Raw genomic sequence first — 15,688 nt, forward strand, 5'->3', positions numbered from 1 at the left:
GGCAGTAAAACATACCTGAAGTAAAAAGTACCATATCTTAAAATCATGCTGATTAAAAAAAGGTGCCACCACCACTAAAAGTGACCAAAGGGTAAACGTGTACATCAGAGACTGTGGAAGGCAATCACTGGCATGAAGGGAATACAGCTTATGTGGTGAGTGTAAAAGCAGACCACTAAAATCTTGAAAGAAAAGAATGCTAAATAGTCTCATTGTACACACACAGCAGATGATCAATTGCCTGTTTTTAAGGCAGCATAAGAGGCTTATTCTGTTACTGCTTTTGGCCTCAGACCGCCCTTTGATGGTATGTGCACAGTCTGTGCAAAAGCATGTGGGATACGTGCCAGGAGTGGAGCCTTCAACTACATTCAAATGGAAAATATCTTAAAAGGAGCGAGGTGCCTTTAGGTTATCATAAAAATCTGCCTCTCCTACACCCTCTTTTCAACTGGGATGCATACCTGGTGGCTGCAGGTCTGGGGTGGGGATCTGCCTGCTCAAAAGTAGTGGTGGGAGCGTGTGGCTGCTCTGTTCGAAGGTGTCACTTCTCCGCCGTTCTTTGGCCTGGTGTGTAGGAGTGAGGAATTACACTTCTTCCAACACTTCTCAACTACCCAGTCTAAGCTGAACAGCCAGGTAAAAGCTAGTAAGCCCAGGTGTAAGAGCTATCTTTATGGTCTAATGCTATTTTTATAGTCATCTAATCCTTCCTATAGGATTAATACCTACCCTTTGAAAGGGAGGAGAGGAGAAAAAGGGCAGAGGATCTCCAAGTGTCTTGGCAGTATTAGGTCCAGAGCAACAACGCTCAGACCAGTGCTTCTTGCCTTTAATCCCACCTTTCAGGAAATAGACTTTTGTTAAATATGAATTATGCATTTCATTTTATGCCAGAAAGGAGAACTGTTTAAAATATGAAATTTGTCTTCAGATGCTGACAGCATTGTTCTCCTGTGAGTAGTTTTCAAGCCTTCTTTGAAGTATAAATTTCTGACAGGATCATTTGTTTAAGAACCCTGAGCTCAATCTCATCCGTGAGGTTATTTTTATACTATTTGCTTATCATGAGCAGTTGTTGGTTGTTTTCCTTTCATTTCAAAACTGTAGATACATACATAATTTTTAACAGTTTCAAATAACTGAGAAAGTTGCGCTGTTAAGAATGTGGGGTTGTTATTTTTAGTAGTGATTACAACTGTGTATGACTTCAGAAATAGTAATGAAATTACTGAATGAAGTTTTCACAATCATTTCGATGCAGTTGTTAAATTGGAGTATAAAAATAATTTGTCAATCTGATTTGGCTGATCTGATCAGGGATTTTTTTTGTGATTAACCATGAAAGAGCAAATACAGTTTTAAACCTTGTGTTTAACCTTTGTGCCATGTAGTATTTAAGTATTTGTAAAATATTTAGCATGATCAAATTGTCACATTTCAGAGCATTTGAGCACCCAGAATGTGGTAGGAACAGGGCATAAGTGGAAGAAAGACCTGCCTTTATACGGTGGCAGGTGTGAATAATGAATGTACCTCTTTCTTTTAGATGAACATGAAGGAATTATTTTCTCTCCTATGAGCTGCTACTACTGTACAAGCAAGTGTAATTAAAACCCAAAACAACCCAAACTTATTTCTGACCCATTTGCAGCAGTTTTGAAGGAGAGAAGGAAAACAGAGTAGTCTGTGTTTCCACGTGAAACTATTTCTTACTTCAACCAAAAATGGGACTTATGTTTTTCAGATGTTCAGAAGAAGGTGTTTATTTGATTTGGATTTTTTAAGCTGGTATTACTGCTCAGTAATGTAAAAACAAACAAATTAACAAAAGCCTTTTGATCAAAGATCTTGTTCAGGCTGGGGTCAGAGATTATTTGGCTGAACAGATAAAAAATGTTAAAACCACTATTTGACCGTAAACATATGTACTTATTTTTTGGTAGATAATTAGTGAAATAATTGCTGAATTTACCGTGGGAGGTGGTGTGATGTGTCCAAACCTACTTCTTTTTTTTTAATGTGTTGAAGTATATGTCAAAGAATGGCCTAAACAATCATTTAGAGGGGTGGTTTTTTTAAAATGATTGGCGTTTGCTAGAACATGAAAGAATTGTTGAACCTAATAAAATATTCACCATTGGAAGATCATAAGCAACATACTGGTTTGGATTTTGGTGGGAGTAGAGTGAGGCTGAATTGAGTAGGACTGAGATAATGAGCAGACAGCAAAATGTTGAATGTATAATGCGTAAAGTAGGCTAGTCTGACTGGGTACCTTCATAGCTTGCAGCTAAATGTAGGGATGCGCATTATTCATAATTTAGAACTTGACGTTCCATGAAAATGTAAAGTGACTTTTAAAATGTGATTTCACAGAGCTAAATGAAAGACCAGTTCAAAATGCATTAAGCAATAAGGATGTGTAGCTGGAAGTCAGCTTCTTTTCATTGTAATAAATTTATAATATTATTTTGGTGTAAGTAAATACCACATCAAAAGAAAAATAGTAATTCTCTGGTATATCAGTCTGGCTGGGGCTCACCTCATCTCAGATCATTAAAGCAGATATCAGGGCTCCTTGTTGTCAGGGTAAAAGATACACCTGTATTGCTTAGGAAAAGTTCCCTGCCAGTGTGCTCAGGTGGCTGGTTTGGGGTGGGAAGAATTGTTCTCTGGAGCTGCAATATTTTTTCATTGACTATACAGGAATCTGGCTGTCAACAGAAACAGGAGGAGGGGACTGCCACCTGCTGCAGCTACTTCCCAGCTCCTGGGGGCTGCATGGGACCTTCCCCCAGTTGTATTCCACCAGTATACCATGCCCTCCTGTTTCCTTTCCCTTGCTGCCTCACAGGGCGGTGCTATCTGTGGCAACAAGTGGTCTGGAGGTATAGACTTGCCACCAGCCTTTATTGCTTTCATGCTTCCATGTTGGTGTCCCCCATGGAGCAGACTGGTGCTGGCATGGAGCAGGGAAAGCAGCCAAGCTCTGGCTTATGCAGATGCTGCCACAGGGCTGTGGAACAGGAGCCAGTGAAGCTTACCTAGTACTTGCTGTCTGAGGCATGGCAGCAGGGCCATGCTTCATGGTTGGAAAATGCCTTCCAAGATCTGTGGAAAACTTGTATTTTTTCTTAGGCCTTGTAACCATGTTAAAGTCAGGCACAACTGTTGACTTCAGATGATGTCATCGGTGTGGCGCACTCATTCCTGAATGCTCCCTCTGTCAGCTCCTGTTTACTGTGCCCTGAATGACTCCTGGTTTGCTTCCATACCCAGTAGACTGAGCTTTTAATTTATTGTGTTTAAATTTTTTAGTAGGGATGTCATGGAACTGCACTGAATCAACATCTCTCTGAAACCTTGTGAGTTCCTGCTTTTGTGGATGTTGTACTCCTTCTGGTCCTGCAAGACCGGTGTTTCATCAGGCTCTAAATCTCAGCAGATTTTATATGCACAGCATTTCCTTAGAGAGCTGTCAGATTTTATTTTGAGGTAGACTGATCAAAGCTAAGATAAGTTTAGAATAATAATATTTACAAATACTAGAGTGAGAAGCATTTCATTTTATTGAGGCATAGTCCAGAGAAAATGCCAAGTGACATAAATACTACAAGACTGCTGTTCCATCGTTTAAATGCCTGTTAAAAAAAAATCTTTATGAAAACACTCAGCAGGTTTTAACCAGATGCTTTTACTCATGGTCTGAGATCAGACATCCGTGCTCTCCTCAGCTAACCTTGAGCTGTGTGGTAATGCAGGTGGGCTCTCTGCCTTCTTTCCTGTTCAAAAATCTCCACTCAGAGACACGTTTTTTTCCTGTGAGAAAAGATGAAGTTTGGTCTTTGTCAGACAGAAGTCCATCAAATATTTTAGCTAGACATACACACACACAGGCACATTACCATTTTTCTGGTTGCGCACAAGTAGGAAAGCTTGCTGTGAGGGTAACTGATAAACCCATTCTTCCTCTAGCAGCCCCAGGCAAACTGTGAAGACCTGAGACTAGTCTGGAAGCAGGAGTATTTACTTCTAAATAATTTGTAGGTGTGTTTTCAGAGCAGTAAAGTAATATCATTATTACACTCAGTCTAATGTTTTTAATATTCTTCTGTTGCCTCCAATGAAATGCACTCAGCAGGAAGCTCTTCCATTGAGACAGTGCATGATTGTTTGTGCCTACCTGCAGTGATAGATGGAGTGGAAAGTGTGGGAAGCTTTCTGTTAGAACTGCCAAGGTGCAATGGTCAGTGCAGGCTGGGTGGTGAACACTGGGGATGCTTTTGGTTTAATGAAGCTGGAGAACATGAAGTGAGTGTATTCAAATATACTTGCACTTGAGACTTAGTTTGGATGCCATTGCATCAGATCAAAAGTGTTCTATTTAGAAAAAAAATTTCTTTTTTTCCTTCCTTCTTTGTATCCTTTTGGCATTTTACTATGAATTACTTTAGTTACTGCAAGGTTATGGTGAATGCTTAAAAAAATCAGTACTTTTATCTGCAACTGTTCTTGACGTGTTTTTTGACAGTATTCATGAGGCTAATATTTGCTACAACAAATATTAACAAACAGTTAATAACTTGTTGCTGGCATAGGTCTGTCAGAGGCACTGGGAGTACATTGGGTAAAAACCTGTTCAGCAAGTTCTTGGAGAAGTGAGCTCGGCTCTTCCCTTCAGACTTTCAAAACCAGCCAGCGTTCTAGGGTTCAGTCATTGTGTCCTGCATGACCAGGGTGACAGTGCTGCTGTGGTGGCACATACATCCTGTGCTTTCCCTAGAAAAATGTCATCACTTTAATTTCTCTGGTGTAAGTCTCACTACTGGGTATTTACTTTTCACAGTTCATATTAGAGAATGTTAGATAAACCACCTTTGGAAAGATGCTTTTTGCTTCAAGTTATGGCTGAAAACCAGTTATTACCCTGGGTGGAAAAAGCCTATCTATTTATTTTTCAGTATCCCAGTGAAACAGAGACCAGACTGCATTATGATGCATTTGGGAGCAGGTGGGATTGAGCAGCTGCCCACTCTCAAGTAGGCTGTGGGTGTGGGCACTGCCTAGAGGTGCCAGGATGTGGGCTCAGGCTCAGGCTCAGGTTTGGGCCAGGTCAGCTGGTCCACCCACCTGTAATGGTTGTCTTTTCTTCACTTGGTTACTACCGTTTTATTTTACTCTTACTATTTACTGGGCTGAAAGGGAAGGGGCCAGTCTGTAGGTTGAATGCAAGGCCAGTTCTCCAGGATGTGATTGGTCTCTTGTAACAGCGGGATTTGTGCAATTTAGTGGGTTATTATTTGTTCTGAAGTGAGTATAGACCTGTGTTTCAGGGCCTCTTGAGTTAAAATAGGTGCATTTGTCCAAGGAACAAAAATATTTGATTTCAGTGATTGGCCTTTTTATACAGAGACTCTTTTTTGCAGAAGACTTGCTGGTGAACTGCAATTTATAATATTTTCTGCAGGTGTGGGTTTAATGGATGGGCTGATGAAAAGAATCCTTACAATCAGCAGAGTGGTGGCTCTGGGAGCTAATATTGGGCTAGAACATCTGGTCTTTGTAGAGGGAAGGCTTTCAGTGTGTTTGACTCCTACAAATTACTTGCCAGCTCTGCCAGCGTAGCACAGACAGGCTGGGAGCAGCCTCAGTGCCTCCCAGCAGGAAGCTTGGGATAAGCCCATATGAAGTCAGAGCCCATCTGAAGTATGAGCCTGTTGCATATCAAGCAGTGTCCAGCAAACCCTCGGTCCTTGGTGTTTTGTATGACAGGTCTGCTGCTGAATGTCCTGGTTTCACTGCGTTGTACACAGATGTGCACTGCCTGACATGGCTTGAAGGGCCTTGGGATAAAATAAAAAATCACAGTAGAAATTAGCCTTGGTAGACATAAGACATAAGACATAAGACATATCCCAAGTCCCCCTCTTCTACATCTTCTATTTCATGGTACTTTTCCCTCAAAAAATAAAAATGCACTGAAGATGGATTCAGAGCTGCCATCCATGGATTGATGGATATATTCTTTAGCTTTAAAACTAGTGTAATTATTGTCAACTGCCCTGTGGGTATGGTTGTAATAGCCACTGATTTTGTAAACAGTTTTAACAGTGTTATTTGCTGAATAATTTGTTAGCATAATAATTTTTCTGCCAATTAAAAGCATCTTTGTAACCCTAGGCTTTGTTTTCTTCTTACAGCAAAGAGCTCCAGGGAAAGTTTTGCATGATGCTGTTTGCAACCACCTGAACCTTGTAGAAGGCGACTATTTTGGCCTTGAATTTCCAGATCATAAAAAGATGATGGTATGTAAAAGGATTAATGTTCAGCTGGTTTTCATCTGTATGCACCCAGTATTCTCTTCTTCTGCTCCTTACTTGTAAGATATATTTAATCCTCAGTCTTCAAAAGGGAAAGGAGTTTAAAAAAAAATAAATGTTCTTGCCTATTGGAGTTGAAGAAATGTTTTTAAGACCTGATTGTTCCTGTCAGATTTCATCTGCGCTGAAAGTAATGGCTAATTCAGACACAAGATGGGAAAGCATTTTGTTTTTCAAAGTTGCTGTACAGAATCCAAAGGCAGAGCCTCAACTCTTGGTTTTATAGTCCTGATTGATTTGGAGTTCAGAAATAAATTTTCTCTGCTGTTAGAGAAGTTGCAATGGTTGTGATAGAGTTCATGAAAAACATTATGGGCAAGAAAAGGGATAGATAAAATGTAACAAGGTTAATAAATAGGAAAGCAAATCCAAGAACCCCCAAAAACTGATGGAAGTCCTTTCTGGGGAGCTGTGTGGCACAGGCAGGTGTCCTGGTCCTGACACTCGGGAATCTGAGATCAGCTGCTGGCAACATTCAGGCGCTGCCCTACCAGTATCATGTAGCAGAGAAAGCCATAGGCTAACAACTTCTTAGTCTTTCTTCTTAGTGACTTTCTTTTTGAAGTTTATTTTATTTTACTTACCGTGTAACCTACTGGCATGTGTGCTAGTTACCTGGATTGCTTTGCCAGTACATTCTGATATACATTGGATTTCATGCCTATTAGGTGAATTTTGCACCAGTAGCCTGGATGACCTAAAGGAGATGACTTTGGACAACTGTTAAAAAAAAAATCTGTGTTCTTTCCATCGAGCTAAAATATGCATAAGGAACAATATTTCTTAATGAAATGAACAGTAGGAATGTCTTGTCTGTCATGCCTTAGTACAGGCACAGACATTAGACAATAGACATTAAAACTGAATGCTAGTGGTCATAGTGTTCTAGGCTAACTATAATTAAATAGGAAATTTTTTTAAAATGGATGTTAATCTTTAGAAAGGATCTACTTCACAGTGTGCTCCTGGAATTACATAAAACACAGTTCACTAAAAGGGTTAGTATTCTGACAGATACCCTTGGCTAGTGCTCGAGATAACTTGAGAGCTTAATGTAACTTTTCTAAACAGTGCAACTGTACAGTACCATTGCAGCAGAGGGTCCAGGTAGCCATGTTAATAATGACATTCTGGCATTACTGGTGTATGTATGTAAAACTGAAACAAATCCTAACATCTTTTGTATATAAAGTTGCTTTTTAATGCTCTAGAAAATAGAGAAGGTCATTTGATCAACCTTCTCTACTTCACAGGTCATTAAGCTTTAAATAGATGACTGTCTGAGTTTTGCTCAGAGACCTGAAGTAAACTAACAGTTTTCAGCCTTGTGAAAACAAAGTGATTTGCTTGAGGCAGAACACAGGAGAGATTGAGGTGCTGCCACCACCTGAAGCCCTCACAGTGGCAGGAATTGACTGGCTGGAAATATGTCCAAACAATCACAGTGGGGGACGCAGGGCTCTGATGAAGAGGAAGGTGATCAAAACCCCCTAAGCCCTGTGCCAGTTTGACCTGAAGGAAAATGCCTCCATGCACTGAGCATTAACTCAGCTGGCCCCTACTCTTGCAAAAGGGAGTACTAGCCAAATATCTGAGAGCACCAGTCCATGTTTTTGCTGGTTGTTCCAGTCTCTGCTTCTGAAGAATGGGGGGCTCCACAAACCTTGCCCATATCTAGTCATCTGTGCCCCAAGAAGGGTGAAATTCAGTGGAATTAATGCCTTCAACCACCTGAAAGCAACTCACAGAAACTGAAGCAGAAGATTTGGTTATGAATTGTTGTTTCAATGTGGAGCAGCACTCTGAGAGTGTTATTTACACTTAAATTACTGTAACCAGTTTATATGATGCATTGAGGTGAATCTTCCCATGGGATTTAAAATTTTCTGAGCTTCATAAGGGCCATAATGTAGAACTCAAGCATTGTGCAAGTAAAAAGCCTTGCAGTTAATGGTATGTCTGAGAAATAAAATACTCATGCATATTTTATGTTCATATCATCTGAAGAGAATGAGTTGCTTTTGCAGTGTAGAGTGCAATGTAAAAGGAAAAATAAATATTTAGAGCATATTTGTTTGGATGTAATCATATGTATGTGAAGTCATATATTCACAATTTGGCTGTGTTTATTTCAACATGCAAGGCTCCAGACCTCATATCTGACATATTGGCAGTCAGGTTTCCTGGCAGCTGTATACATTCAAGCATGCCATGCTTGGAGCAAACAAGACCTGCATGGGAGATGATTGTGGAGGGTCTGAGTGCTCCACTTCCTGCTGGGACAAGGAGAAAAACAAGGCACTGTCGCCAAGCCTGGGGTTTCACAGAGTTTCATCACACTTGATGTCTGCCCCAATTCTCCAGCTGCTGAAATCTGGTCACCATCGTGGAATGCCAGCCTTTGTTTAACAAATAAAAAGTCTAGCCTTGTAGTTCTGGAGAAAATGAAGAACATTAATCTTAATTAAGACCTCACATTAGTTTTCCTTTCCAGTTTATAAACCAGTCTCAGACTGATGGTGTTTAGATACAGTGTGGGAGCTGCATGATGCAGAAGTTTTGATTGCTTGGGTTTGATGATAGTTGGTGACATTGTTGTTTTGACCCACCTTTCTCACTACATGCATTCAGTACACAGATTGGCAGTATCCAGCAGTCTGTTCAAGGATGTTATAACTTGCTTGTAGGATGGCTGGGAAAGTAGAGAAAGGAATGGTGCACTTGTGTGCTCATGCTGTTACCATAAACCACCTCTGGGGAGAAGAGACATTTCTTTCTCTTTTTTTTTTTTTTTTTTTTTTTTTTGGCATCAAGTAAAATATGTTATTCTCATAATCTTGTAAATTGGCTGTTTCATATTCAAGACGTCTTTTTTCTCTCTCATTAAACTTGGCAAAGCCCCTGACCTTTGTTGCAGATTATGTACATGCGAACTTCCAGGAACAAAAGTTTTGAGTTACTCAAGTGTCGAAGTGTGTCAGGACCAGTTTAATGTGATAAAAACTGTATTACTGTTCCTGGATAACCAAATTTCTTTAACCTCCTAAAAAAAGAAAAAGACTTTTCTAGACTGAGAAATGTAAGAAGAATTCAACTGAGTAACTGAGTGTTTGAGAAAGGGCAGGGCCATGAGGTGTCTGCTAATTGGAATTACTCATATTAGTATTGATAAAAATGGCACATGGCATTGGAGCAGTTACAGCAGTGACACAGGCCTGCTCCTGTCTGGCTTCTCAGGTGATTTTAGGGAATGGATATTTTGAGTATGTTTCAGTCTCTGCATAATCTAAAATTATTAAAGGTCGAAGAAGTAATAATTTTAATACATACTCTTTTTCTAGAGGAGGACTCCGTTAATTTGGCTTTTAATGTCTTTAACCTTTGTGGTGGTTGTAGGGTGTTCTTCCACAAATTCCAGCTGTATTCAAGGGAGGCCCTGTGCAATTCAGTGAGATAACAAAATATAAATCATGGGCATGGGTAGTTACCAGTTGAGGACAACGACCTGTCTCCAGGCCCTGTGACTCATCTGGCTTTTACCTTCTGCGTGATTGTCCCTTGGCTTTCTGTAACGTTTTGCCCCAGCCTTTCTGACTTGAAACTGCAGGCTGGGGGGATAGGCTCTCAAAACTGTATTTCCCCCCACTACGTCGCTTTTGAAAGCTGGAAGACCCACACACTGTCCTAGAAAATGGGTTGTCAAGTGAACTACCACCTTGTGCTGTTGTCTGCTTTATACCTGTGATCTGAATAGCCATTCCTTCTGCAGGTGGTGGGAGGGAGGCTGCTTTATCTCCATGGAGCTCAGCAACGGAGCTCCGCATTTATGCCCAGACCTCACACTGGGATTCCTATTAGGTCCCCCATACCAGGAGGCTGCTGCCATCTCATTTCTCCATTTGTCCAGCATTCCCAGCCTCAAAGGCACTCAAAACCTCCATTCACTTCCCTTTCTCAAGATTAATCAGGGTTTGGAACTCAATGACAATGTAAGATTGTCTTTTCCTAAACTCCTCATTTCAGCTGTTCTTTCCACAAAATTAATGGTTCCTGACCACATGTTCTGTGATTGTTGGTGTCTGAGACAAGTGAGGGGGAGATTTCCTCACTGTTTCCCAGCTCCCTGAATCTCTACTGCTTTGAAAGCTGTGCCCATTAACAGTGCTGTTTCCTGAGCATCTCCCGGAATTTCGGGGAGAAAACCCACCATGTATAATTAAGGAAAGCACAATGACCACACTGGAAAAAATAAGTAAGTAACTGATAATCTAGGTATTGCAATTAAAAATGCTCCTCTGGAAGTTTGTCTAGAGATGATAACACCACCTTCTTTTGTTTTCAGGTGTGGCTCGATCTTTTGAAGCCTGTTATGAAACAGATTAGAAGTAAGTACTTCCTTGTTGACATTTCTTTGCTCAGTCTGAGAGTACTTGAATAAATTAGGACTCTGTCGGTTGCAATCTTTATGTTCTCAACCTTCTGCACTAAATTTTGTTGGAATTATTTTTTTGTTTCCAGCCTATCCTTAAAAGATGTACCTGTGAAGTTATGTCACATGAGCATATGAACGGGCTGACCCCACCCCATGGGAGGCTGGGGTTTAGTCAGTCACTAGAAGAGGCACTAGTGGCAATGGAGGGAACAATTTTGTAGAGAAAAAGAGGGTAGTAAAAGAAGGACTAAAGGAACATACATTGCTGACTGGTAGTAGCAGGAATCAGAATGGAAGAAAAAGAACAGGAAAACTTTATTATTGGAAAGGAGCTAGCAGATGTATTACAATTGTGTGGGACATTGCTGCAGAACCTGGGACTGTTGGAGACCAAGAGAAGGAAACAGTTGGGATATGGGAAGTTACAGTGGGTGGTGGGAAAGAACAGGAAATTGTAAATAGCCACCAGCTCTGTAAAGAGTAGAAGTGAACAGGAAAGGTTCTGGTTATTTTGTTTCTCTGTCAAATATCAGCCAAGTTCTTAATTCATTGAGCTTTGCCATTGAGATTCAGTTTTTCTAGGTGCTTTTCTGGTTATATTAGTCTGAGTGTGTGCTCTGGCACCTCTCCCTCTCACAAGACAGGGACGCAATGGTCCTTTTGTCACTGGTCATACTTGTAAGAGTTGGAATGAATGTGCTGTTCTTAAAACAGAAATAGTAACTTGCTAGTCAACTTAAAAAGTGGAGTGTATTCTAGCTCTCTCCTGTTCTGAAACAAGGAGAGTAGATACACATATATTTTATTGGATCAGCTGATGTAACTACTAAAAACATACTTGGTTTTAGCAGAATAGCCCTTGACCAAGTTACTGTTCTCTTTTATTGTGTGTGAATTTTATTGGGCAGTTTCCAAATATCCTGCATACCAACAAAGGACAATAGGTTAGCATGTCAGTATGCACTTCAGGTTACATGAATCATCCCTTGGACATCATTGTGCATATTTGGCCAGCATGTTATTGATGTTTGTTAACTTCCTGTGACATTTTCCCTAGGACCGAAGCATGTTGTTGTAAAATTTGTGGTAAAATTCTTCCCACCTGACCATGCTCAGCTGCAGGAGGAACTGACAAGGTTAGTAGCTGCATGACTATTTCTTCTTGTTAAATCTCTGATGGACAGAGGGGAGAGAACGTTGAATTTGAGATGACTGGGTGAGGATTAATGACTGCCTCTTACTTTTAGCTTGGTATTATTTGTCCCAGCCTTGAATGCACCTGAAAAAATGGGCCCTAAGATTCAGCAGCAGTCTGTGCTGAGAGGTTCTGCAAAGTCCAGGAGTCTTTTGCCTCCTTGGATATGGAGTCCTGGGAGAGCTTTACTAATCCCAAGAGAGGTCAGTTTGGCAACAGAGTTCTCTGTTTGGCATGATCAAGTCATGTATTGGCACCCTGGGGTGCCCCTCTGCCAAGGGACATGTGTGACTCTGCACCTTCATTTGGGGGAGAGCTGTTTTCTGTGAATTGCCAATTTGCAGCAGCATTGGACCCTGTCTGTATAGCCAACACAAGTGCCAAAGGTTTGCACAGGTGGAAGTGTGACTTTGGAAGTGGAAAAATGCAAAGGAGAAGGAATAAAATGAAAAATAAGAATGTAGAGAAAGACAAGTACATATGCGGACAGAGTACCTTAAATACTAATGCTTAAATGCTTTTCAGTACATTTCAAAAACTTCATTTAAGCTTTGAATTTCCCACTGTATTGGCACAAAGAGTCCTAATTTTCTGTGAGTAAATATGTGTATGAGAGACCTGTTAAGGTTCTTTCTCACTATCAGGTCCTTCCTTTATGGTCAGAAGCATTGTTTTGTCGCAGTATTTCTTCACTACAACTTTTCACTCTTTTTCTGGTCTACAGTATCACTGGTTCTTAATTACATGTTTCTGTTCAGATTCAGAATTTTCACTATTAGTTTTTATTTTCAATCTTCTCACAGGACAAAGTCCTTTTTTGCAAAGAGCTCTGGTGTCCTTATGACTTGTATTATAAAGAACAAGTCCACTTCTCTGATGTTCTGTTTATCTTTGTCATGTTTTATTTTGGTAATAGAGCATTGGAATAAAAAAAAATATATTGATATCTCTTGATGGCCTAGAAAGAGAAAAGTAGAAATGTAGGGTAGGAAGAAGGAGTATTTACTTGGTAAAGACTAAAGAATAAAAGAAAGAGTAAAAAGAATAAAGGGATGAATGAAAACTCAAAATGTGATGTTATTAATGAAACATTCCTGTTTCTGAATAGATATTCTGCATATCAGTTTCTTAGTATGTGAACTGTAAATTAATTTTTGGTGATCTCTCTCTGTATCTGGAGATGTGTCTGTTAATCCTAATGACTTTTTATGGTTAGATTTTACATATGTATGCTAAGGGACTTGATATATACACAGCGATGTGTAGGATGTGAAAGCATATACACGGGGAACTGCTTCATCACTTGAAGAAGAGACTATAAGATTTTTGTGCTGTGTTCCTCTACCAGGGTGAAGTTTGTATGGGTAGACAGATGTCTGCAGGTTTCAAAAGGACATTATGTAGATCTGCTGTATTATTTCAGTTTGTACATACGTGGTACTTTTCCATACTTCTGAAATCAGCTTGCCCTTTTCATTTAGTGTACCTACATCTTCTCATTCAGAAACTCACTGTTCAAATGAGAGCTTTTCTCTAAACCTATAAAAATCTGGTCTTACTAAAATTATTGAGATCCTTGTATGAGTTCTCCAGAGGAGCTGCAGCCTTTGGAAGGCTTGTTAAGGTGTGTCTCACCACTTCAGGTTTCAGACCAGCTGTAGGAGAAATAAATGCCCATTGCTAGCTTTTTTGGTTTTTTTGGAGGGAAGAATTGGATACAGAGTGGAACTAAGCCATTTAATTTCTGTTGAAGCTAAAAGAAATTTAAATTTTGAAATAATGTCTTGGACTTCTGTTGTCTCAGCATTTAAACTGGCAATGTAGAATTGCCTTGCATGGCTGAAATGGCTTGGAGGCAGTGTTAGAAAGGGCTGGTACATGGACAGTGCAGATATTAGGGCCACAAAGGTATCAGAGCTAGCTAGCTAGCTAGAGTTGTTTGATCAAGATTTTGTGCCTCATTCCCAAGTGAGAGCCAAGGTGGAAGTTTAGAGTTCACTTTGTATTCTACAAGAACCAACTGAGAACTCTAAATCACTGGTTTATCTGTCATTTCTTCATGGTTAGAAGCAGCTGCATTATCTCTTGCTGAGGACTTAATAGCTGTCACATTTGCTAGCACTGTCATATCTTGTTGCTCTGGTTCCAAGGGAGGGAGGAAGAGAGAAAAAGAGAGTTATCTTGGTTTTTCAAAGCAGCCACCATGTACAGCTCTAATGGCAGTAATACAGTATCTGTTGGGGTTTATTTAGCCTCTAAACTTAGGTAATTCAGATCACTTCTGTAGATTCCAAACAGTGAAGGGAACGTGCAGTCAAAGCCAGAGCTGGTATACTTTCCCCTCTTTCCCTCCTGCTTTGTGTAACTCTTTGTTCACTTTTGTTTTGCAGGTACCTATTTGCACTGCAAGTGAAGCAGGACCTGGCACAGGGAAGGCTAACATGTAATGATACCAGCACTGCCCTCCTAGTCTCACATATAGTACAGTGTAAGTTCTCTTTTTTCTCCTTTCCAGACCGATAAACAGGATGATTGGCTGGACATGCTTTGCAGGGTTACCTGTTAGTAGCTGCTGTAGGGACAGTTTTAAGCCATATGGATAATTTATTGTACTTCTGTATAATGGTATTCAAATACAGATAATTTACTGTTTCAGATAAAGAAGAGTTTCTGGTCTCTGGATTTGAATTTTCAAAGCATTTGATGGGCTGCCAAAGATGATTTAAAAAGTAGACTTTGCAGGCAGTGGCAGACATTGAATTCTGCTGAAATCCCATTTTATTATACTTTGCATCATATCAGCAGGGTATTCAAATTCCTGGAGATCTGTAAGCTGTCTAGAGAATGTAGTAAATAAACATGCTTAGAATGCCAGACTAAATCACAGTCCTAAGAGGAAACTGATAGGGAAGAAAAGAAAACAATCGATTTTAAACCCCCCCCCTTTTTTTAAAATTGCAAAGTATGCATAATAACACTGTCCAGCAGAATCATACATTAATTCTGTTCATGACATCAAAGCTTCTTTTAGCTTCCACATCACTTGAAAGACAGTGTATGTTTTCCCTTTCAAAACTTTATGGATACTCATCTTGAGAATAACATTAGGAAAAACCACTTAGCAGCAAATATAATGGTTGTAATAGATGTTGTTTTGAATGATCTTTGTACAATTCAGTATTGTGTACTTCCACTGTAATGCTGTTGTATGGAAATTACAGTCAAAGGCATTTGGAAGCTCTTTGGAGGTGAACAGATAAATCTCAAGATCCTTTGTCATAGTCTGTTAGAGTGTTAGGGCGGTTTCTCATCAACTGCTGTTGGAAAGGCAGGTATTTTATGGTACTGTTTGCTATGGTCATTATTGACCAGTGTGACTGAGTAGCAGTAAGAAGCTGTGAAATTCTGTAGTCCTCACACCATTTTAAAATTGAGTATTTTGTCAGCACAGACTTAAAAAAAATGAAATCCTTGCCTAGTGAGATTTTTGTCTCTTAGTTTTTCCCGTTATAGTGTCCAGCAATCCAGCTGTATTTCTTTTCTTGGTTAAGCTAGTTCTGACTTTCTTTCATCTCAGGCAATAAAAAAAATCTTGATCATTTGGGGAAATTGAGTCTCATTTGCTAAACTGCATTCCAGGAGGCTGAGTTTTCCTACTAAATGTCTGTGCACCAGAGA

General features: G+C 39.9%; 1 protein-coding gene across 5 annotated transcripts in view; it reads left to right on the forward strand.

Moving 5' to 3' along the window:
• Positions 1–15,688, forward strand: part of FARP1 (FERM, ARH/RhoGEF and pleckstrin domain protein 1) — a 204,133-nt gene that overhangs the window by 128,486 nt on the left and 59,959 nt on the right. For all 5 annotated transcript variants that reach the window (XM_082278890.1, XM_082278894.1, XM_082278891.1 and 2 more), the window contains exons 3-6: positions 6,204–6,308; positions 10,726–10,768; positions 11,873–11,951; positions 14,401–14,498. In XM_082278890.1, coding sequence (XP_082135016.1) covers positions 6,204–6,308; positions 10,726–10,768; positions 11,873–11,951; positions 14,401–14,498 — 325 coding nt within the window. The remainder of the gene's footprint in view (positions 1–6,203; positions 6,309–10,725; positions 10,769–11,872; positions 11,952–14,400; positions 14,499–15,688) is intronic.

Source organism: Coloeus monedula, assembly GCF_965178545.1.
Source record: "Coloeus monedula genome assembly, chromosome: 3".
In the NCBI taxonomy this organism is placed as follows: Eukaryota; Metazoa; Chordata; class Aves; order Passeriformes; family Corvidae; genus Coloeus; species Coloeus monedula.